Source organism: Salmo salar, chromosome 01 (assembly GCF_965601325.2).
Source record: "Salmo salar chromosome 01, fSalSal1, whole genome shotgun sequence".
Classification (NCBI taxonomy): Eukaryota; Metazoa; Chordata; class Actinopteri; order Salmoniformes; family Salmonidae; genus Salmo; species Salmo salar.
The window spans coordinates 40,966,719-40,992,508 of NC_138291.1; the positions used below are offsets into that span (position 1 = coordinate 40,966,719).

Here is a 25,790-nt window from a genome sequence, read left to right on the forward strand (position 1 = left end):
ACACACACACACACACACACACACACACACACACACACCACACACACACACACACACACACACACACCACACACACACACACACAATCTGTTATTTCTGAGTTCTTCCTCATGGCCTGATAGGGCTCAGTAGTATCTCCTGTGTGTGTGGGTGTGTGTGTGTGACTGCATATGTGTGTTTTTGTGTGTCTGTTTGTATTTCGTGTGTGTATGTGTGTGCACTCTGTGTTGTCCATGCTCGGCCGTGGCCAGCAGGAACAGATGACGGAGGACAAGGAGCGGAGGAGCAGATTTTGGCCCTGTGACCCTCACAGTGGGACTGGCCCGGGATTAGATGTCCTAATCTTCAGCCTGTCACTTTACACACCGCCGCACCGATCCACACCGTCACCGCGGCCAGAGACACTATCCTTTCTACCTAGGACTTTCTGTAGCCAGATACGAGGACCAGTAACCAGGCCTCAGAACAGTTATTTCACCGGGCATCAGGTCTTTCACCAGAGATGCTAAACACATTTTGCCCCGCATTTGGTCTTCACCGAGGTCCAGAGTGCCGCACTTACGATTAATTGTATTTCCTCACTGTTAAAATGTGCAAAAATAACTTTATCCATCGCTTTTTTTCCCTCTAAAAGCCCCATATCCCCAAAAAGTATAGTGTATAAAATATTAGGAACACCTTCTTAATATTGAGTTGCACCCCCACCTTTTACCCTCAGAACTGCCTAATTTTGTCTGGGCATGGACTCTACAAGGTGTCGAAAGCATTCCACAGTTGTGTCAAGTTGGCTGGATGTCCCCTTTGGGTGGTGGACCATTCTTGATACAAATGGGAAACTTTTGAACGTGACACAAACCGGTGCACCTGGCACCTAATACCATACTCCGTTCAAATGCACTTAAATCTTTTGTCTTGCCCGTTCACCCTCTGAAGGGCACGCATACATAATCCATGTCTCAAATGTTTCAAGACGTAAAAATTATTCTTTAACCTGTGGATTTAACATGTGACATCACTAAGGGACATAGCTTTCACGTGGATTCACATGGTCAGTCAATGTCATAGAAATCTCAGTTTATAATGTTTTGTACACTCAGGGATCTCACCATAAGGTCAATGGTGACTTTAAAACAGAGTTTAATGGCTGTGACAGGAGAAAACTGAGGATGGATCAACAATATTATAGTTACTCCACAATACTAACCTAAATGACAGAGTGAAAATATGGAAGCTTGTACAGAATAAAAATATTCCAAAACATACATCCTGTTTGCAATAAGGCACTAACATTAAACTGCAAAAAATGTGACCAAGAAATTAACTTTATGTCCTGAATACATAGTGTTATGTTTGGGTCAAATCCAACAACACATCACTGAATAGCACTCATCATATTTTCAAGCATGGTGGTGACTGCATCATGTTATGGATATGCTAGTCATCGGCAAGGACTATAGAGTTTTCTTTAGGATAAAAAGAAACAGAATAGATTTAAGAACAAGAGTTGCTTACTAAGACGTCATTGAATTTTCTTGAGTGGCCTAGTTACAGTTTTGACTTAAACCAGCTTGAATATCTATGGCGAGATTTGAAAATGGCTGTCAAGCAATGATCAACAACCAACTTGACAAAGCTTGAAGAATTTTTGAAAGAGCAATGTTCAAATATTGTACAATTCAGGTGTGCAAAGCTCTTAGAGACTTACCCAAAAAGACTCACAGCTGTAATCACTGCCAAAGGTGATTCTAACATTTATTGACTCAGGGGGTTGAATACTTATCTAATCAAGTATTGTTTTGTTTTCCATTCATATTTTACTTTCTTTTCTTTCACTTTGACAGATTATTTTGTGTAGATTGTTGACAAATGAAATCCATTTAACTCCACTTTGTAACACAACAAAATGTGAAAAAGTCAAGGGGAGTGGATACTTTCTGAAGGGACTGTGTATATATACAGTACCAGTCGAAAGTTTGGAGACACCTACTCATTCAAAGGTTTTCCTTTATTTTTACTATTTTATACATTGTAGAATAATAGTGAAGACATCAAAACTATGAAATAGCACATATGGAATCATGTAGTAACCAAAAAAGTGTTAAACATATCAAAATATTTATTATATTTGAGATTCTTCAAAGGAACCACCCTTTGCCTCGATAACAGCTTTGCATACTCTTGGCATTCTCTCAACCAGTTTCATGAGGTAGTCACATGGGATGCATTTCAATTAACAGGAGCACCTTGTTAAAAGTTAATTTGTGGAATTTCTTTCCTTCTTAATGCATTTCAGCCAATCAGTTGTGACAACGTAGGGGTACAGAAGAAAGCCCTATTTGGTAAAATACCAGGTCTATATTATGGCAAGAACAGCTCAAATAAGCAAAGGTAATAAGAATAAGACATGAAGGTCAGTCAATAAGGAAAATTTCAAGAACCTTGTTCTTGAAAGTTTATTTTAAGTGCAGTCGCAAAACCTATCAAGCGCTATGATGAAACGCCACAGGAAAGGAAGACCCAGAGTTACCTCTGCTGCGGAGGATAAGCTCATGAGAGTTAACTGCACCTTAGATTGCAGCCCAAGTAAATGCTTCACAGAGTTCAAGTAACAGGAAAAATGGTTTAAGGACAACAAAGTCAAGGTATTAGAGTGGCCATCACAAAGCCCTGACCTCATCCTATAGAAAATGTGTGGGGAGAACTGAAAAAGTGTGTGCGAGCAAGGAGTCCCACAAACCTGACTCAGTTACACCAGCTCTGACAGGAGGAATGGGCCAAAATTCACCCAACTTATTGTGGGAAGCTTGTGGAAGGCTACCCAAAACGTTTGACCCAAGTTAAACAATTTAAAGGCAATACTACCAAATACTAATTGAGTGTATGTAAACTTCTGACCCACTGGGAATGTGATGAAAGAAATTAAAGCTGAAATAAATCATTCTCTCTACTATTATTCTGACATTTCACATTCTTAAAATAAAGTGGTGATCCTAACTGACCTAAGACAGGGACTTTTTACTAGGATTAAAAGTCAGGAATTGTGAAAAACTTAGTTTAAATGTATTTGGCTAAGGTGTGTGTGAACTTCCGACTTCAACTGTATTATACAGTATTGTGCAAAAGTTTTAGGCAGGTGTGAAAAAATGCTGTAAAGTAAGAATGCTTTCAAAAATAGACATGTTAATAGTTTATATTTATCAATTAGCAAAATGCAGAGGTGAGTGAACAGAAGAAAAATCTACATCAAATCAATATTTGGTGTGACCACCCTTTGCCTTCAAAACAGCATCAATTCTTCTAGGTACACTTTTTGAAGGAACTCGGCATGTAGGTTGGCCCAAACATCGTGGAGAACTAACCACAGTTATTCTGTGGATTTAGGCAGCCTCAGGTGCTTCTCTCTCTTCATGTAATCCCAAACAGACTTGATGATGTTGAGATCAGGGCTCTGTGTGGGCCGTACCATCACTTCCAGGACTCCTTGTTCTTCTTTACGCTGAAGATAGTTCTTAATGACATTCCCTGTGTGTTTGGGGTCGTTGTCATGCTGCAGAATATATTTGGGGCCAATCAGATGCCTCCCTGATGGTATTACATGATGGATAAGTATCTGCCTTTACTTCTCAGCATTGAGGAGACCATTAATTCTGACCAAATCCCCAACTCCATTTGCAGAAATGCAGCCCCAAACTTGCAAGGAGTGCTTCACTGTTGCCTGCAGACACTCATTCGTGTACCGCTCTCTAGCCCTTCGGCAAACAAACTCCCTTCTGCTACAGCCAAATAGAGTCGCTTGGCCTTATTTCCACGTCGGAGGTATGGCTTTTTGGCCGCAAGTCTTCCATGAAGGCCACTTCTGACCAGACTTCTCCGGACAGTAGATGGGTGTACCAGGGTCCCACTGTTTTCTGCCAATTCTGAGCTGATGGCACTGCTGGACATCTTCTGATTGCAAAGGGAAGTAAGCACGATGTGTCTTTCATCTGCTGCAGTAAGTTTCCTTGGCCGACCACTACGCAGTGGTGGTCCTCAACGTTGCCCGTTTCTTTTCTTCTGCAAAAGAGCTTGGACAGCACATCTGGAAACCCTGTCTGCCTTTACATTTCTGCATGGGAGAGACCTTGCGGATGCAGTATAACTACCTTGTGTCTTGTTGCTGTGCTCAGTCTTGCCATGGTGTATGAATTTTGACAGTAAACTGTCTTCAGCAACCTCACCTTGTTAGCTGAGTTTTATTCCTTCTACACAGCTGTTTCTGTTTCAGGTAATGCTTTTGTTTCAACCTACATATTGAATTGATGATTATTAGCACCTGTTAGGTATAATTGTTTAATCATATGCCTACAAAATCCCTGACTTTGCAGCATTTTTTTCACACCTGCTTAAAACTTTTGCACAGTACAGTACATTTTTTACTCACACCAGCCACAGGCTGGACTGAATAGGCTCGCAGGCCGGAGCAGTATGTTTGATACCCATGTGCTACACTGTGTTCGTACCACTGCACTCAGGCACAAGAGGCCAACACTGCCCTCCAGCACACAGCATTGGACTTCCAATAAAGGACTGGACTTTCCCTTACAGTAATATTACCTTGGTCAGGAGCAAGATATACAAATACCTTAACTTGTAAAATTCTCAAAAAGAAATTATGTTGAGGGGTATTAACATTTACTTCGGTCATATTTCTGTAATTTACTAATTTGTTTTTTATCATTTTTACCACGAAGCCTTTAGCCAAGTACAGTTTAAGGTTAAGATGAAAGCTTTCACCAATGTCACACTCTACGGCTCCATGGTGATGGCTTTGGTCCTGCTGTCCTTGAACGGTGACCTTCATTGATTGGCTGGTGTTTCATCTCTGGGACGTAACCTTGACGACCGAGGGAGGTGTTCCTCTTCTGTAAGCAGCGGGGGGCTGGGCCGGTGTACTCTAGTGATCAGGGAGGAGACAATGACCTGTAAATCTGTAAATGAGCCAGAGGAAGAGACAGGCACATACACGTACACGTACACGCTCTTCCTTCTCACCACTGAGACAGAGACCCTATCTCTTTAAACCCTCCTGGATCCTTTTGATATTTTTGGGCCGTGCATCCAGCCTCGTCGCCCCTGCCTACCCCCCTGTCCTCCCCCGTTCCCTTCCATCCTTCTCTGCGGGGGGCCCAGCTGTGGATCATTGCCTTCGATCGAAGGGGCCCTGATTGCGGCGCTCGACGGGCCGCGCGCCGTGGAGTCGTCCAGATCAATCCAGCGATCCCTCCATTTGGTTCCCACTGTGCATGATGACAATGTTGGCATTCCACATGCAGCCCAAAGGGCCTGATCAAATCTACTGCATCGATCCGCTAAGGCTGGGCTGCGTGACAACCCGCCAATGCACACACACTTCACTGTACAATTTACTGAGAGATAGTGTGCAATAAAATTATGCTTTGAAATATTTTTGGTAGAATAATGGGAGATTTGTGCTTTTGAGAAACGCTAGTTGACTCTTGAGAAATACTATAAATACAATAAATACAATGGTTTAGTCTCAAACGTTCTTAAGCTAAAGTAGGTTATTTATTAGACTAGCATGATTCTTTACCATCAAACTTTACTTAAAAAGTAATATTGCTTTGGTTTCTTTGTCCATAGTGGCTGCTTTGAAGAGCAACAGAGCACTCCGGGAGCTGTACCTGTCCAACAATAATCTGAACAGCGAACAGGACTCTATGCAGTTAGGAGACCTGCTCAGACACAACAGCTCAATCACTACTCTGGACCTCAGCAACAACACCATAGCAAACTCAGGTGCACTTAAAGAACATATTCAGTATGAACCAGATACAACAGTACCAGTGGAGGCTGCTGGAGGGAGGACGGCTTATAATAATGGCTGGAACTGAGCGAATGGAATGGCATCAAACACATGGAAACCATGTGCTTGATGTATTTGATACCATTCCACTAATTCCGCTCCAGCCATTACCACGAGCCCGTTCTCCCCAATTAAGGTGCAACCAAGCTCCTGTGAACAGTACCATCACTACCCTGGACTTCAGCAACAACACCATAACAGACTCAGGTGACGGTCCTGGTACTGTCAAAGAACAGGACCATTTTCACTCTGTATCACTCACAGAGAGTGAGGTAGCAGTAAATTGTTTAATTCCCCTTGTCATTTATGTAAGCCCTTTATGACTAGCCTAGTGCACTGTAGTCTTAAGTGTTTCATTTCTCTTTTCTGGTCTTGTGCAGGACTGGAGGAGATCTGTGAAGGTCTGAGAGTTCAGACAAATGGACTGAAGGTTCTGATTCTATGGAACAACCAGATCACTAACAATGGACTGGTCCATCTAGCCAAAGTTCTGGTGAGGAACACAGATCTTATGTTGATCCTGTATCATAAATTAGCTGTGTTTATACTGATTGTAATTTCACTGTGTTGATCCTGGATTACCATTTTTAGCTCAACCCCAGCCTTAGCCTTTGACTCAGATTTAGCCTTTCCCTTTGGCAACATAAACTGCACCTTTGTCATTTGAGTGGTGGCGATTTGGAAATCAAAAGGGTATACATTAAAAGCCTTGGCCCACTGGCATATTCAAAGAGAACTCACCCAGGCCAAAAATAAAGTGCCTCTCTCTCTCTCTCTCTCTCTCTCTCTCTCTCTCTCTCTCTCTCTCTCCGTTCTGCACCACCAACAGTTTGATTAAATAATAGATATGCGTTTAGAAGTGGCTATCATGCTGCCTGCCACTAAGAAGGAGAAGTAGAAGTCTTGGCAAACCATAATGACGATAATTAGACCAATGGCTGGTCTTGTCAAATATGACACAGGAAAAGCTGTTATTAACCTTTCTCGTTTGTTGTATTTCTCTTTTCCTTTTGTCCTCTGGGCTGTCTCTGTTGAAAGAGAAAGAGAACAGAGTGAGAGCGGGTTATTTGGGTCGGACATGGAACCACTTTGGTGTCACAGAATGTAATTGGGTTGTAATGTTATCCAGAACACACATTTAGTGTAGTGACAAATCACTATACAGTATAACTCCCTTTTTCTGTGAGTTTTATATTTGTTGTTGGTATAGGTACTCCGGTTTAAGTTCCTCCTTTTATGCATTTTTAGTCATTTTTTGCTACTTAATGGACTAGGTCAAGGATACTCTACTACTTTTTGAGAAGGTTCGTTCACACAAATGTCCTATCTGGCAAATGTTCTGATGGATATTGTCATTTATCGGCGTAGCAACAAACCACCACCTCACGACCCAAAATTTTCACACCCCTCTTTTTGGCGGAGTGAATTTTTTTAACGTTTTTAAGCAAATTTCTTTCAATTCTACACATTTTTTCATGTCTTATGTGTGTTCATATGATACCTGAGCGACTCAACAAAATCAATGGGAATCGAAGCTGGCCTTGATAACTACAAGATTTAGATAGCTGGTTAGCCTAACTTACCTAACTAACATTGGCTAGTTATACATAGATTATAAATAGCTCTCTAAAGTAATGTCTTAATGACATAAGAGGAAAGCTGCCATGCACTACAACATTTAAAAATTGCACCTTGTACATTCTACTAGTATAACTCTCAATAACATTAAATTGAAAGCCCGACTGAGTTGTTAAAAAAAGTTGTTTTTAAGTTGGGACCTGCGGTCCGTACCAACCCCGTTCTGGGTCCAGATTCGGACGGCGGTCCGCCTGTTCAGTATGGCTGGACTACATCTTCACAATTTATAGTTCTGGGTGTTCACTCTGTTTATTCCATTTGTTTTGTCATCTGAAACGTCAAAATCTGTCTTAGAATTTTTGGTTTTAACTGAAGCCCTGTATTGTGTTTTCCCCAAAGCTCTCTTCTCCAAACCTACAGTGGTTTACATGCGACAGGCCTCATCCATGCTTGACTCAAACCCTCAAACAACCAGTCAAGTCTTTAATTGGTCGCTATTATCCCCTGCGTTCCCCTTCAAGCATCTCCTCTCTCTGGGAAAGGTTTCAGTCGTCCATCGGACGTGTCGTGCCTCTGTGTATCCCTCTCCCCTCTGCACATCTCTGAGCTGGCATTAGCACAGACACAGCAAGGGCCTCTTGAGTGTGCCACACACACACAGCGAGGGGCTCTTGAGTGTGTTTGTAGTCACCACTGTACAAATTAACTCTGAAGACGCACTTCCTCAGGTCTGCTGTTGCCAGCATCTTTCCACCCCCGCATTCATTCATTACCTCCTCAGCCGGGTGACCAAAGGAGTGGAACGGGGGGTGGCAATGAGGTACGCTGGTGTATCGCTCCTCACTCTGACTGTAGTATACTATAGTATTCGCTGTAGTGTGATTGCGGATATGACCGTAGTATACTGTAGTGTTTTTGCTGACATGACTGTAGTATACTGCAGTGTTTACAGTAAATACTGTACAGACATGTCTGCAAAAACACTACAGTAGTCTCATGATGCCATACCTCCAGAATCACGTCATGGTCACGCCTCTCTTGGAGGTCTGGAGAATTTGTTTTGCAAAAACATTTTGAATGGCCCACTGGCTCCCAACGGCAAGATTTTGATTGGATGTGACATTTCAAGAACCCTCCCCCCACACACCCGTAGAAGGGGTGCTGTGTGTTATGTGCACCACTGTTTACCGTCTGGGTAGTTGTTGCCTATGCTAGTTTCATTAAGTGCTAGTTTTTAAGTTATAACTGTGGGCGACAGTCTGCGATTTATATTTAGTGAAATTGAAAGTGGATTACGCTGGTAAAGTCAAACGTCACAACATGGTCTATACCGCTCTGGTGGTAAACCTTTTTTTTTACAAAATTGTTTTTTTTCCTCCATTCATCCACATGGCTGATGGCGGCGCTTTGCTACGACCAAAAATATTGTGAATATTGTCCATTATTTTTTTTTTTGGAGCCAGTGGGAGAACCTATTCAAGTAAGTAAATACATGTTTTTAGATGTTAATGTATTATTAGCTAGCTGGCTGGCAACAGTAGGCCACTTTGTAGGCTAACTCAACTGAGCTGCTAGCTAGCTAGCTTGACACACTGTTTAGCTAAGTGAATTAAAATGTAATCAGCTAGCTAACTTCCCATTAGCTAGCTATCTTGATGTAATCATTGTAAATTAAAAACAGTCTCCAAATGCATTTGTAGATAACAGCCATGGAAGAGGGTGACATTGCAGCTCCAGCTGTCAGTAAACAGAGAGTGTAGGCTACTGGACAGGGCAGGTATCTTTGTGGGATGACATTATGAAAAGTGTATCCAACTCCAGTCCCCAAAGGGGAAAACTTTGAGGACAGAGATATAATAGTAACATATTATTTAGTGCTTTCTAATTTGAGTATATCTGTCGCCTGTTTGTGATTTTTTTTTTTCTGTCCTCAGATATGGAAAGCTGTGAAAGCCTGTTCGCAGATGGAGAGTGCTCCCAATGAGTATATCCTATTTGCCATGGATTATATGTGTAGGCCTACCTATGTTAGCAAATGTTGCATACAAAAATACAGTTAAACATCACACACAATGTCTGCCAACCCAGTAGATCAGGGATCAGTGGAGCAAGATTGTAAGGTTGTGGTGGGTTTTTGTTCATCTGAAAATATGCTTTAGTAATATTAGCATACTTGTTATTGCTCAATTATCTTTTGTTGTTTAGACTAAGATTTCTGATCTTTACGTATGTGCCTATTTGTACATTTTGAAGTGATGAAGTGTTGATTTTTTTAAGTGAAGTGTTTAAATTTGTTTTAATTGTTAAACTATTATTCAAAATGAATTAGTGTCAATGTTGGTCAATCGCATATGACAATCCTGCAATAAAAAGGGGAAGGGGTTCTGTCTCTAATGTGTATGTGTTGTAGTGCTGAGCGATTAGTGCTTTTTGAGGTTGGTTCGATTATTAAGAAATAATCAAGTTTTTTGATTTTGGTTTCAATCTTTTTTTTCATGACTGCTGAATACCAACTATCAAATCACTTAGATCGTGCATTGTCATGTAGAAATACCTTGCACGAAGCAAATGCTCCTCTCAATCGAGAATTCTTCTGTCTCTTTTACGCAGCAGGCATACAACACAGACTGGCCAAGTAGGCATGCAATGGATTATGGCCATTGCAGTTAATTACCACATTTTCTGCGCTAAACTACGTAGAATATTAGTCTGGAAACCAACTCCCTACTACATCGCACAGTTCTGGCTTGATCTGTTTTATCTCTAGAGAAACTTTGCAATATGCGCATTGAGCTCACAGAAAAAAACAGAACGAAATGGAATTCAAATATATATATTTTTTTTACCCCCTTTTTCTCCACGATTTCGTGATATTCAAATAATTGAACCGACATCAGTCAATTAGTTGTTCACATGTTGTTGTTTTTTTCATAATGTCTGTTAATCGCTCAGCACTACTGTGTTGTATTCTGAAATGAACATTTCCTTTTTGTCTAGTTTGTCAGATTTCCAATCTGTTTTATTGATTGTCACCCTCAGTATGTCAGCTATCTGAATCCATTTATCAGCTTATCATATGGCAGGCATCGCCAACGCAGCCATAGGCCTATAGTAAGATGGCATTACTGGCCTTATGGGCATCTGTCATCTGAAGCAGAGAATAGCAAAACTCACATTTGTTTACATTTTGAGCTATATATTCTCAATTTAAAACTTCTTTGGGATAGGTGGGACATTAGCGTCCCACCTGGCCAACATCCGGTGAAATTGCAGAGCGCAAAATTCAAATTAAATTACTATAAATATTAAACTTTCATGAAATCACAAGTGCAATACATCAAAATATAGCTTAACTTGTTGTTAATCAGGCCAAGGTGTCAGATTTCAAAAAGGCTTTACGGCGAAAACAAACCATGTGATTATCTGAGGACAGCGTCCAGCACACAAATGCATAACAAATAATTTTCAACCAGGGAGTTGTGACACGAAAGTCAGAAATAGCGATATAATATATGCCTTACCTTTGAAGATCTTCTTCTGTTGGCACTCCAAAATGTCCCAGTTACATTACAAATGGTCCTTTTGTTCGATAAAGTCCTTTTTTGTATCCATAAAAACTCAGTTTAGCTGGCGCGCTTCAGTCAATAATCCACTCGGTTTCCCTCTTTCAAAATGAATCCCAAACGTTACCAATTAACTTATCCAAACAAGTCAATCAATGTTTATAATCAATCCTTAGGTACCCTAATACGCAAATAAACAATCAAATTTATGACGGAGAATCGTTATTGTCTTTACCGGAGATAAACAAAAAGAACGCGCTGTCTTGGCCATGGAAATTACAGCCAAAATGGGAGCCACTTAGAAAAACTACAACTTCTCCCTCATTTTTCCAAAAACCAGCCTGAAACTCTTTCTAAAGACTGTTGACATCTAGTGGAAGCAATAGGAACTGCAATCGGGGATGATTTTGCCCTATTATAAAAGTGCCACGCATTGAAATCAGTGGTATGCTGAATTTTTATTTTATTTTTTATGGTTTGTCCTCAGGGTTTCACCTGCCATTTCAGTTCTGTTATACTCACAGACATTATTTTAACAGTTATAGAAACTTTAGAGTGTTTTCCATGCATATCCTAGTTTCTGGGCCTGAGAAGCAGGCAGTTTACTTTGGGCACGCTTTTCATCCGGATGTCAAAATACCGCCCCCTATACCAAAGAAGTTAAAATGATACCAGTAGACAATGTACAGTGAGGGGAAAAAAGTATTTGATCCCCTGCTGATTTTGTACGTTTGCCCACTGACAAAGAAATGATCAGTCTATAATTTTAATGGTAGGTTTATTTGAACAGAAAGAGACAGAATAACAACAAAAAAATCCAGATAAATGCATGTCAAAAATGTTATTAATTAATTTGCATTTTAATGAGGGATATAAGTATTTGACCCCCTCTCAATCAGAAAGATTTCTGGCTCCCAGGTGTCTTTTATACAGGTAAGGAGCTGAGATTAGGAGCACACTCTTAAAGGGAGTGCTCCTAATCTCAGTTTGTTACCTGTATAAAAGACACCTGTCCACAGAAGCAATCAATTCATCAGATTCCAAACTCTCCACCATGGCCAAGACCAAAGAGCTCTCCAAGGATGTCAGGGACAAGATTGTAGACCTACACAAGGCTGGAATGGGCTACAAGACCATCGCCAAGCAGCTTGGTGAGAAGGTGACAACAGTTGGTGCGATTATTCGTAAATGGAAGAAACACAAAAGAACTGTCAATCTCCCTCGGCCTGGGGCTCCATGCAAGATCTCACCTCGTGGAGTTGCAATGATCATGAGAACGGTGAGGAATCAGCCCAGAACTACATGGGAGGATCTTGTCAATGATCTCAAGGCAGCTGGGACCATAGTCACCAAGAAAACAATTGGTAACACACTACGCCGTGAAGGACTGAAATCCTGCAGCGCCCGCAAGGTCCCCCTGCTCAAGAAAGCACATATACATGCCCGTCTGAAGTTTGCCAATGAACATCTGAATGATTCAGAGGACAACTGGGTGAAAGTGTTGTGGTCAGATCAGACCAAAATGGAGCTCTTTGGCATCAACTCAACTCGCCGTGTTTGGAGTCAACATGGAGGTGGAAACATTATGCTTTGGGGGTGTTTTTCTGCTAAGGGGACAGGACAACTTCACCGCATCAAAGGGACGATGGACGGGGCCATGTACCGTCAAATCTTGGGTGTGAACCTCCTTCCCTCAGCCAGGGCATTGAAAATGGGTCGTAAATGGGGATTCCAGCAAGACAATGACCAAAACACACGGCCAAGGCAACAAAGGAGTGGCTCAAGAAGAAGCACATTAAGGTCCTGGAGTGGCCTAGCCAGTCTCCAGACCTTAATCCCATAGAAAATCTGTGGAGGGAGCTGAAGGTTCGAGTTTCCAAACGTCAGCCTCGAAACCTTAATGACTTGGAGAAGATCTGCAAAGAGGAGTGGGACAAAATCCCTCTTGAGATGTGTGCAAACCTGGTGGCCAACTACAAGAAACGTCTGACCTCTGTGATTGCCAACAAGGGTTTTGCCACCAAAGTCATGTTTTGCAGAGGGGTCAAATATTTATTTCCCTCATTAAAATGCAAATCAATTTATAACATTTTTGACATGCGAATTTCTGGATTTTTTGTTGTTGTTATTCTGTCTCTCACTGTTCAAATGAACCTACCATTAAAATTATAGACTGATCATTTCTTTGTAAGTGGGCAAATCAGCATGCAAAATCAGCATACAAAAACATACAAAATCAGCAGGGGATGAAATACATTTTTCCCTCACTGTATATGAGGCAAACCATATACCAGATGTTGTACATGGCTTTTATGTGCTGACAAATACAATTGTTTAGTGCAAACCCACCCATTGTAAATTTAGCTACAGTATGAAAATATTGAGATGACAATTTGGCTACAGGAGATGAGCATTACAGGTAACATTTTAGTTCATTCATTTTAGCAATATTGCTTGCAAAATGATTGCTGTTGTTCCCATAGATAGACCCCTTAAACAAAGATTGCGGTTTTGAAAGTGCAATAAAAGTGCATTAATTGCAGTCGACTGGTAACTGCAGTTGAAATGCAATTATACTGCAAAAGTACTGCAGTAAAAAATATATATATATTGGATGCAGTATTTGTAGCGTACTGAAGTTATACTGCACTCCAACTGCAGTTATACTGCACTCTGACTGCAATCTTTTTTCGTACTGGACAGTACATGGTTGCACTAGTATCACTGACCCTGGATAAGCTAGCGACTGGGCTAAGATAGCTAACATTTTAGGTCAATAATATGGTGTTAACATTATGTTGGCTTTATAATCGAGAGAGAAATTGAACTAGCGAGTAAGTTCATTTTTGCCTAGGTAGTTTACAAGGTTAGCATACTTTTCTCAAAACAAACCTCTTTGTAGCTAGCCAGCTACTTTTTGTCCTACTTTAGAAACATACACATTTATAATCTTTGATGTGGCTACCATTGTAGACCATTTCTCCCCTCTTGCTGCAGCTTTAACTCATCTCGAAATTATGTGAAAACCAGAAACGCATTTGATTCGTGTGACAGGTTTGCGAGTCGTTATTGATTTACACTGGGTTCCAACCAATCTTTAGCTGATTTCTGCCATGGAACTTCCCCAGGCTTCCCATTTTAGGGTAGCCTGGTTCACGACGAGGCTATATTTACTGTAGTTTTTTTGCGGACATGACTAGTATACTACAGTATTTACCATAGTGTGTTCGCAGACATGATTGTAGTAACTACCAGACTACACCTCAACCAGAACATAAGACAGGTTGGTGACAGGCCAGGTCAACATTCTGAGCAATTCAACGGACCAGACAACACATTAGCAAAAATATATTTATTACAATTGTAACATCTAAACGTTAGACACAGGTTGTAGGTGACAAACTCATTCCATGGAGGGTCGAGCGTCTGCGGGTTTGTACTTGATTGATGAATTAAGGTCACTAATTAGTAAGACACTCCCAACACCTGATTGTCTAGGGCTTAATTGAAAGGAAAACAAAAACCTGCAGACACTGAATTAGTTTAATGGGCCTAGAACAGGGTTGTCAAAGGGAAACAGTACAGAAGCAGATATAAAGAACAAGAAAAGTTGATTAAAACTTAGACCAGGTATTCCAAAACTGGGGAACATGTGAATATATATTTTTATATATATATATATATATATATATATATATATATATATATATATATATATTTTTTTTTTATATATATATTTTCCAATGGGGCTATACATTTGTGTGAGGTTTTTTCCTCGCCTGAGTAGCCTCGTTTCACTCCCCCCCCCCCAAAATGAAACCATCTAGTGTTCAGCGAAATAACAACACAATGTGAAATACAGATAGTCTAGTCAAATAATTAACATCCAATCACATTAACCGTTACCCTCTTGCGGGAATTCCACTAATGGTCTGTACAGTGCCTTGCAAAAGTATTCATCCCCCTTGGCGTTTTCCTATTTTGTTGCATTACAACCTGTAATTTAAATTGATTTTTATTTTTATTTCATGTAATGGACATACACATATTAGTCCAAATTGGTGAAGTGAAATGAAAAAAGAGCTTGTTTCAAAAAAAATTCTAAAAACAGAAAAGTGGTGCGTGCATATGTATTCACCCCTTTGCAATGAAGCCCCTAAATAAGATCTGGTGCAACCAATTACCTTCAGAAGTCACATGATTTGTAAAATAAAGTCCACCTGTGTGCAATCTAAGTGTCACATGATCTCAGTATATATACACCTGTTCTGAAAGGCCCCAGAGTCTGCAACACCACCAAGCAAGCGGCACCACCAATCAAGCGGCACCATGAAGACCAAGGAGCTCTCCAAACAGGTCAGGGACTAAGTTGTGGAGAAGTACAAACCAGGGTTGGGTTATAAAAAAAATATCCGAAACTTTGAACATCCCACAGAGCACCGTTTAAATCCATTATAAAACATGTTAAAGAATATGGCACTGCAACAAACCTGCCAAGAGAGGGCTACCCACCAAAACTCACGGACCAGGCAAGGAGGGCATTAATCAGAGAGGCAACAAAGAGACCAAAGATAACCCTGAAGGAGCTGCAAAGCTCCACAGCAGAGATTGGATATCTGTCCATAGCAATCCACAGAACTGGGCTTTATGGAAGAGTAGCCAGAAAAAAAGCCATTGCTTGAAGAAAAAAATAAGCAATCACATTTGGTGTTCGCCAAAAGGCATGTAGGAGACTCCCCAAACATATGGAAGAACGTACTCTGGTCAGATGAGACTAAAATTTAGCTTTTTGGCCATTGTCACGAACCGGCTTGAAGTCCGTAACAAAAGGGAGACAACGTGGAGATAATAAATATAATTTTGTTATTCCTTAACTGAAGTAACGTAAATACAATTAGCAATAGTGTGTGTAGTCAGTAATCAGTAGTGTAAGTGAGTGGTTGCGTGCATAAATGTGGTAATGAGGGGTGTTGAAAGGTGGCAAAGCAAACACACAAAATGGCCATAAAAATGCCACAACCAAAATCTAACCGTGTGTCTGCATGGAGCGTCTCCTCAATAAATGGGGAAGAGGTGTATGCGATCTTAGTATGCGATTGTAGGTTTTCCTCACACCCATATGTCCAGCAACATCATTGTGAGAAGTTGTAAACACCAACTCGCGAAGCTTAGCTGGTACAACAACCTGACTAATCGCCTCCCTCACAAAACAACTACCATGAGACACCCACTTTCTCATCAGGTCATCCTCTTGGAGAAAATAGCCATGGGCAACATCTCCCAACTGTTCCACAGGCACAATTTGGGAACGCAACTCTTCTAATGTGGAGTCAGCCCGTTGCTCCTTGATTAGATCGGAGCGGGGTACAGATAACGGGAAAGTAGTGACAGATTTCTGTGTGCCATTCTCGTTAGCCGGCCCAGTGACCAGGTCGCCACGGCTCATGGAACGAATCACTGCACACGCAGAGAACACCTCTGGGGAAACTCTGCGCACTCTCATCAGGAATCCATGCAAATGACGGATTAGTGGAAACCACTAGAGATGGAAACAGGACAGGCCATACACGCTCACCAGCCAAGTTATTCCCAAGGATAACGTCGATACCCTCAGTAGGCAACGAAGGACGCACCCCCACAACAACCTCACCTTTCACCAGTCCACAATCCAACATCAGTTTATTCAATGGAACTGACAGTGTTCAAACCTATTCCCCTAATTAGAACACTATTCCCCGAATCAGTCTCAGCAGAGAAGGGTAACACAGACTCCAACACAAATGACTCAGAGGCACCTGTTTCTCTCAGGATCTTCACTGGCACTAGGTCGTTACTTCCTAAAATAGACACAAAACCCTCCGTAATGAAAGGTAAATAGTCTGGGTCAATATGGACTTTCACATGCCCCTGGGCATGAGACAGTGTGGCAGGAGTGAACTGATGTGGGACAGCCACTGCTAAAGCCATAGGCTTAGATTTAACGTAAGCGCAAGTACTGAATTTACCATTAGCCCTGAGAACCGGACATTCGTTTTTCCAATGACCTGAACCTTGACAGTAGTGACACTCTTGACCAAAGTCAGCTTTACCATGGGAGTCAGGCTCAACCCTAGTTGAATGAAACTCTGCCCGTGAACCAGAGTACACCTCTGGGGAAAGTCTGCGCACTCTCATCAGGAATCCCTGCAAATGACGGCTTAGCGGAAACCACTAGAGATGGAAACAGGACAGGCCATACACGCTCACCAGCCAAGCTATTCCCAAGGACAATGTCGATACCCTCAGTAGGCAACGAAGGATGCACCACCACAACAACCTCACCTTTCACCAGTCCACAATCTAAAGCCATAGGTGAGCGAGGCCCAAATCTTTCCGAACGCCCCCACTCACTCCGAATATGGGGCTCTGCAAAGACAATTTTGTGAGTCAAAACATACTTGTCTGCCAAAACCGCAGCTTCAGCGACAGTCTTTACTTTTCGATCGTTAATGTACGTGGTTATACGATCAGGGATTGTGTCCTTAAATTGCTTTAGCATAATCAGATCACACAGCCCTTGGAAAGTCATAACTGCAGAGGCAGAACACCATCGATTAAACTGTGAAGAAAACTCTTGCGCAAACTCAACATGAGTCTGTTGATCATCCCTTTTTAAAGTTCTAAATCGTTGGCGGTAAGCCTCAGGAACCAATTCATAAATCTGGAACACAGCCATATTAACCTTATCATAAATGACATTGTCAGCTACACTAAGAGCTGAATATGCTTCCTGCGCTTTACCAGTCACCACACACTGCAACATTAAAGTGCTGTCGGAATCAGGCCAACTCCTAGCGTCAGCAACACGATCAGACAACGGAAAGAATGTCACAGGGTCCTTCTCATTAAATTTTGGCAACAACCGTAAGTTCCCAATAATATCAAATGTGTCCGGGGCACGACCGAAAGAGGAGCGACCCCTAAGAAAATCTGGGTTACCTTCCCAGAGCAAACTCTCCCGAGAGCTTTCCTTCCCTAACCAACTCTAACCGCTCTTGTTGCAGCTTGATTTTAGCACGCTCCAAATCCTGTTTAAATTCCAATTCCTTTTCATACTTTAGCTTCTCACGATCATGCTCTAGCTTCTCACGATCATGCTCTAGTTGTAACAGAAGCAGTTATTTCTGTTGTTCAAAAGACAGACCGCTAGGTCTAACAGATGGGGCGGCCATTGTAACGAAACAGGGAGATGGCGAGTCCTCGGCAGAGGCTGCCCAAGTGGCAACTTCAATACCCCTCTCCATCAAATTGGCTTTCAATATCAACCTAACAGACTTTTTTAGATGTTCATCACTAATTTCAACGTTGTAGTGTTCAGCGATCTTCAACACCTGTTCTTTAGTACATAATTCTAACAGTTCCTCTGATGGAAAGTGAATAAACTTGTCTACGTAAGACGCCATAGTCACAAGTAAATATTTTTTTTTTTAAATCTTTCTCTCCCCTCTGCTGAGCACACCAGACTGGACCACAAGAGAAATGACAATCACACTAAATGACCATCACACTGGGCACCACAGAAGAGAGATGAGATATATATGGAGCTTCCCCAAAACCTACAATAACTCAACCCTATTCTTTGAGCGGATTTGCGGTGGATAATTACACACTGTAGCACGCTGGCAAGGGAAAAAAACACCCAGCACGCTGGCAGATTCCCCCAAGCCACAGATGTGCCCCCGAGACAACTGCTCAGTCCACGGACACCACACAAAAATAAAAAAACAAATAACCATGCCCAACGTATTGTAACAGCTGTCTTCAGAAATGGACCAAGGCGCAGCGGGAATGTGGATACTCATAGTTCTTTTAATAAACTTAAGTAAAGCATCCACAGGCAAAAACAATAAACGATACTCACGAAGACAGGAACAGTTTTGCAGGCACACAACATGCAGTGCAAAAACAACTACCCACAACCCCAAAGAAAAACACACACTACTATATAGGACTCCCAATCAAAGGCAACTCAACACACCTGCCTTCAATTGGGAGTCCAATCACCCACACAACATTTAACACACACAAACCCCCTGCCACATCCTGACCAAAACTAACACAATTACGCCCTCTGCTGGTCAGGACGTGACAGTACCCCCCCCCCCCCCCCCCCCCCCTCAAGGTGCAGACCCCGGAATGCACCTAAAAGAAAAAACAAACCCCCAAACAACAAAAAATATCCCCCTAAACAATAAGGGAGGGAAGGGAGGGTGGCTGCCATCAACGACGGCACTGTGCTACACCCTCCCTCCCCAACCCACCTCTCCTGGAGGTGGCTCAGGTGCAGGACGTGGACCTCGCTCCACCTTCGGCGGGCCACTCGGGCTGGGCCGGAGGACAGGCGGGGCCCTGGGGCTGGGCCGGAGGACAGGCGGGCCACTCGGGCTGGGCCGGAGGACAGGCGGGCCCCTCGGGCTGGGCCGGAGGACAGGCGGGCCACTCGGGCTGGGCTGGAGGACAGGCGGGCCTCTCGGGCTGGGCCGGAGGACAGGCGGGCCACTCGGGCTGGGCCGGAGGACAGGCGGGCCACTCGGGCTGGGCCGGAGGGCAGGCGGGCCACCCTGGCAGCTCCGGGCAGTCGGGCCGCTCTGGCGGACCCGGGCAGTCGGGCCGCTCTGGCGGACCCGGGCAGTCGGGCCGCTCTGGCGGACCCGGGCAGTCGGGCCGCTCTGGCGGACCCGGGCAGTCGGGCCGCTCTGGCGGCTCCGGGCAGTCGGGCCGCTCTGGCGGCTCCGGGCAGTCGGGCCGCTCTGGCGGCTCCGGGCAGTCGGGCCGCTCTGGCGGCTCCGGGCAGTCAGGCCACTCTGGCGACTCTTGACTGGCGAGGCTGGGCTGACGCACTAGACGCCTGATGCGTGGGGCTGGTACTGGACGTGCCAGCCTGGAGACACGCACCTCCATGCTAGTGCGTATAGCGGGAAACACCGGACCGTCGAGGCGCACTGGCGGTCTTGAGCGCAGGGTTGGCATCACCCCTTCCGGCTCGATGCTCACCTCACCCTGGCACATGCGGGGCGCTGGTACAGGGCGGACTGGCCTGTGCGTAGGTATAGACGAGATGGTGCGTACCTCTGCGTAACATGGCGCCCTCCACCTCATACGCACCTCCCTGTAATCACGGGTAGCTGGCTTACGGCTCTTCCTTTCCTGGCCAAACTACCCGTGTGCCCCCCCAAAAAAATGTCTTGGGGGTGCCTCTCGGGTTTCCTACCCAGCCGTGTTCCCTCATACCGCTGCCGTTGGTTCCTCTGTCCTGCTGCCTCCACTCTCCTGAGTGCCTCCACCTGTTCCCATGGGAGGCGATCCCTTCCGACCAGGATCTCTTCCCAAGTGTAGACTCCCTTGCCGTCCAGGATGTCCTCCCATGTCCATTCATCCACCCGATGCTCCTTCCTCTTCCGCTGCTTGGTCCTTTTGTGGTGGGTAGTTCTGTAACAGCTGTCTTCAGAAATGGACCAAGGCGCAGCGGGAATGTGGATACTCATAGTTCTTTTAATAAACTTAAGTAAAGCATCCACAGGCAAAACAATAAACAATACTCACGAAGACAGGAACAGTTTTGCAGGCACACAACATGCAGTGCAAAAACAACTACCCACAACCCCAAAGAAAAACACACACTACTATATAGGACTCTCAATCAAAGGCAACTCAACACACCTGCCTTCAATTGGGAGTCCAATCACCCACACAACATTTAACACACACAAACCCCCTGCCAAATCCTGACCAAAACTAACACAATTACGCCCTCTGCTGGTCAGGACGTGACACGTATTCCAAAGTGAAACACGTTGCTAAGCCTAACAGGGAAAAAAGAAAGGCTATAGCTCCGGGTAGCAAGTGTCAAGTGCCTACCCAAATCACCCACTGAGGTACACAGCCGATTGCACTCACCTCCTCGGACCGATGTTCCAACAGCAAGTAGAGCAAGAGTTTCCAGACTGGGCAGGGTTCTGGAAACTAAACAATGTACTCTCTCCAACGCAGCACACAACAAACTATCCACCGCAGTGGCAAGTTTACCTAACAAACAAAGGCAACCAATACTGGGCCTACCTGTCACCGAATATGTCGTACTCTTCGTCGAATATGTCGTATGTGAGAGAGAAGGACCAAGGTGCAGCGGGAATATGGATGCTCATATTTTAATTTAAAAAAAAGGAGTAAAGCATCCACTGAAAAAACAATAAACACAACAGTGACAGTCTTACAGGCATACAAAACGCAGTGCAAGAACAACCACCCACAAACCCCAGTGACAAACAACTCCTACATATATGACTCCCAATCAGGAACAACGATTCCCAGCTGTTCCTGATCAGGAGTCACAAGACACACAAGACTGCCACGTCCTGACCCCCAAACTACTACAACAGCTCCATCTGCTGGTCAGGACGTGACACTACCAAACATTACAACTCAAAAGCTGCAACAAAAGTTGCAAACAAAGCACCTACAGAGTTCTCAAACATTAACTCCACATTTTCTCCCAAACACAACACACATACAACGCCCAACGACACTAGTATTAGTCCTTCATAATGCAACAAAGTTCTATACGCCGAAATGTCTAGGAACCAACCTTATGATCCCGGACGATCCCCCACTTGTCATGAACCGGCTCGAAGTCCATAACAAAAAGGGAGACAATGTGGAGATAAGGAATAACAAAAATATATTTATCAACTGAAGTAATGTAAATACAATTAACAATAGTGTCTGTAGTCAGTAATCAGTAGTGTAAGTGAGTGATTGTGTGCATAAATGTGGTAATGAGGGGTGTTGAAAGGTGGCAAAGCAAACACACAAAATGGCCACAAAAATGCCACAACCAAAATCTAACCGTGTGTCTGCATGGAGAGTCTCCTCAATAAATGGGGAAGAGGTGTATTTATCCCGGGACACACCCGAGCCCAAGTGTGTCCCACTTCGCTGATGACCCTCCCGGCTCCGCCCACCGACATCTTATTAAGGAAAACAAGAGCAAAGAGAAAGAATTTGACAGACAGAGTGGGAGGGTCGTCACACAATCAAGGAAAACACTATATCTGGCGCAAACCCAACACCTCTCATCACCCCAAGAACACTATCCCCACAGTGAAGCATGGTGGTGGCAGCATCATGCTGTGGGGATGTTTTTCATCGGCAGGGACTGGGAAACTGGTCAGAATTGAAGGAATGATGGATGGTGCTATATACAGGGAAATTCTTGAGGGAATCCTGTTTGTTTCCAGAGATGTGAAACTGGGAAGGAGGTTCACCTTCCAGCAGGACAATGAGCTGAAAGCATACTGCTAAAGCAACACTCAATTGGTTTAAGGGGAAACATTTAAATGTCTTGGAATGGCCTAGTCAAAGCCCAAACCTCAATCCAATTGAGAATCTATGGTATGACTTAAAGATTGCTGTACACCAGCGGAACCCATCCAACTTGAAGGTGCTGGAGCAATTTTGCCTTGAAGAATGGGCACAAATCCCAGTGGCTAGATGTGCCAAGCTTATAGAGACACACCCCAAAAGACTTGCAGCTGTAATTGCTGCAAAAGGTGGCTCTACAAAGTATTTACTTTTTTTGGGGGGGGTGGGGGTATTTTGCATCTTCAAGGTGGTATGCATGGTGTGTAAGTCAAATGATACAAACCCCCCAAAAATCGTTTTTAATTACAGGTTGTAAGGCAACAAAATAGGAAAAATGCCAAGGGTGTCACGACTTCCGCCGAAGTTGGTGCCTCTCCTTGTTCGGGCGGCGTTTGGCGGTCGACGTCACCGGCTTTCTAGCTGCCACCGATCTATGTTTCTTATTTTAGCTGCCACCGGTCTATTTATTCCCTATTTAACCTTTTGGTTCCCACATGGTTTTATGCGTGTTTGTTCTTTGTTTAGTGTTCAAGGCTTCTGTGAGCTGGTGTGTTTTCTTTATTTTTGAGTAAAGTACGTCTTTTACTCAGTTATGTGTCCTGCGCCTGACTCCGTCCTAACCGCTGCACACTGACACTTGACAAAGGGGTGAATAATTTTGCAAGCCACTGTATGTAGCCAAACGTAGTTGCTGTTCATTCCGTTTGCTCAAAAATGGATAAATGGTTAAAAAAAGCAGTACTACCAGCTGTACTACACCTGCACCTGTCGACAACACAGGTTGTTCTGCTTCCACGAGCACATCCAATGCTAGCATCAGTAATTCTACATTTGTTGTTAGCCCAGCTAGGATGGACACTGACAGTTGTGAATCGGATGCAGCCGAAGAGCTACTGCCCCCTTACCCGGGAAAGCACCGAACAACAGACAGGGACTTTTGACGATAGACGAGGCGCAAATATGATGAGAACTTCATTGATTTGGGGTTCACTTATATTGGGAGTAGTGCCTTTCCTCAGCCACAGTGTGTTATATGTGCAAAAGTACTATCTCACAACTTGATGAAACCTTCACTCTTGAGCAGACATTTAGAAATAAAACATGCAAATTTGAAAAATAAGCCACTGGAGTTTTTTGAGCGAGAATTAAGACAACTTTCGAGTAGTAAGACATGTATAAAAGCAAAATATACCATTAATAAGAAGGGGCTAGAAGTGTCCTATATGATGAGCTACCGAGTGGCTTGGACAAGCAAGCCCCCTACTATTGTGCAGGACTTAATTATTCCTGCTACTGCGGATATGGCTGGGACAATGCTGGGGGAAAGGCCGAAAAAAATATACAGACAATGCCTTCATCAAACAACACTGTTTCACAACGCATCAGTGACATGGCAGGAGATGTTTTGAAACAATTACTGCTTTGCATACAAGCCAGTGAATTAAATGTGTTACAGCTGGATGAGTAAACAGATGTGGCGGGCCTGGCACAGCCCCTGATATATGTACTTTACGTTCATGAGGGGTCAATTAAGGAAGACTTCCTCTTCTGCAAACCACTGGAAACCAGGACAACAGGCGAGGATATTTTTAAAGTACTGAACAGCTTTGTGACATCATGGACTTTGGTGGTCAAGATGTGTTTGTATCTGTACTGATGGCACAAAAGCTATGACAGGGAGATATAGTGGAGTGGTAACGCGCATGCAAGCAGTTGCTCCCGACGCCACTTGGGTACACTGCAACATCTACCGAGAGGCTCTTGCTGCCAAGGGAATGCCTGACAGTTAGAAAAACGTTTTGGACACTACAATGAAAATGATTAACTTTGTTAAAGCAAGGCCCCTGAACTCTCGTGTATTATCTGCACTATGCAATGATATGGGCACCAACCATGTAACACTTTTACAACATACAGAAGTGCACTGGTTATCAAGGGGCAAAGTATTAACACGTTGTTTTTAATTGAGAGACGGCCTTAAAGTTTTCTTTACTGACCATAATTTCCACTTGTCTGACTGCTTGCATGATGACGAGTTTCTCACACGACTGACCTATCTGGGTCATGTTTTTTCTCGCCTGAATGATCTGAATCTAGGATTACAGGGACTCTCCGCAACTATATTCAACGTGTGGGACAAAATTGAGGCTATGATTAATATGTTGGAGCTCTTCTCTGTCTGCATTAACAAGGACAACACACAGGTCTTTCCATCATTGTATGATTGTTTTTGTGTGCAAATGAACTCAAGCTTACGGACAATGTCAAATGTGATAGAGCGAAGCACCTGAGTGAATTGAGTGCGCAATTACGCAGGTACTTTCCCAAAACGGATGACACAAACAACTGGATTCGTTATCCCTTACATGCCCTGCCTCCAGTCCACTTACCGATATCTGAACAAGAAAGCCTCATCAAAATTACAAGATGCGGTTCTGTGAAAATTGTATTTAATCAGAAGCCACTGCCATATTTCTGGATTGGGCTGCGCTCAGAGTATCCTGCCTTGGCAAATTGCGCTGTTAAGACACTGATGCCCTTTGCAACCACGTACCTATGTGAGAGTGGATTCTCGGCCCTCACTAGCATGAAAACTAAATACAGGCACAGACTGTGTGTGGAAAATGATTTAAGACTGAGACTCTCTCCAATACAACCCAACATTGCAGAGTTATGTGCATCCTTTCAAGCACACCCTTCTCATTAACCTATGGTGAGTTATTCACAGTTTTCGATGAATAAATAAGGTTTTATATGTAAGATGGTTAAATAAAGAGCAAAACTATTGATTATTATAATTATATTATCATTTGTGCCCTGGTCCTATAAGAGCTCTTTGTCACTTTCCACAAGCTGGGTTGTGACAAAAACTCACACTCATTCTTATGTTTAATAATTGTATCGTATAGTGTGTGTGTGTGTGTGTGTGGGTGTGTGTGTGTGTGTGTGTGTGTGTGTGTGTGTGTGTGTGTGTGTGTGTGTGTGTGTGTGTGTGTGTGTGTGTGTGTGTGTGGCAGGCTTACAATGATGGCAAAAAACATTTGAGAGTGTGCTGACCCAGGTGCTAGATGGGGAACGCAGCTGGAGGTTGAATGTTTGAAGGGGTACGGGACTATAAAAAGTTTGGGAACCACTGACTTAGACAATTAGATTTGCATGTTTGACAGAGAACACACATTAACAAGAGTTCACCAAAATTACTTAGATCTGTTACTTCCACTAGATAGGTTTCTGAAATCCAGTGCTTTGCTTTCAGAGATTCAGATGACCAACTTAACAAGATGATCAAAAACAGTGTCAAACAATACTGCACTTCTGATGGTAGAGAACAGTTAACCACTGCATTTACATAAACAATAGTTATTTTTGAAATACAAATGACTTTA

General features: G+C 43.3%; 1 protein-coding gene across 1 annotated transcript in view; it reads left to right on the forward strand.

The window, feature by feature from the left end:
- Nucleotides 1-25,790, forward strand: part of si:dkey-288a3.2 (uncharacterized) — a 46,223-nt gene that overhangs the window by 11,746 nt on the left and 8,687 nt on the right. The window contains exons 4-5 of the mRNA XM_082959207.1: nucleotides 5,641-5,796; nucleotides 6,244-6,356. Of these exons, the coding sequence (XP_082815333.1) occupies nucleotides 5,641-5,796; nucleotides 6,244-6,356 (269 nt within the window). The remainder of the gene's footprint in view (nucleotides 1-5,640; nucleotides 5,797-6,243; nucleotides 6,357-25,790) is intronic.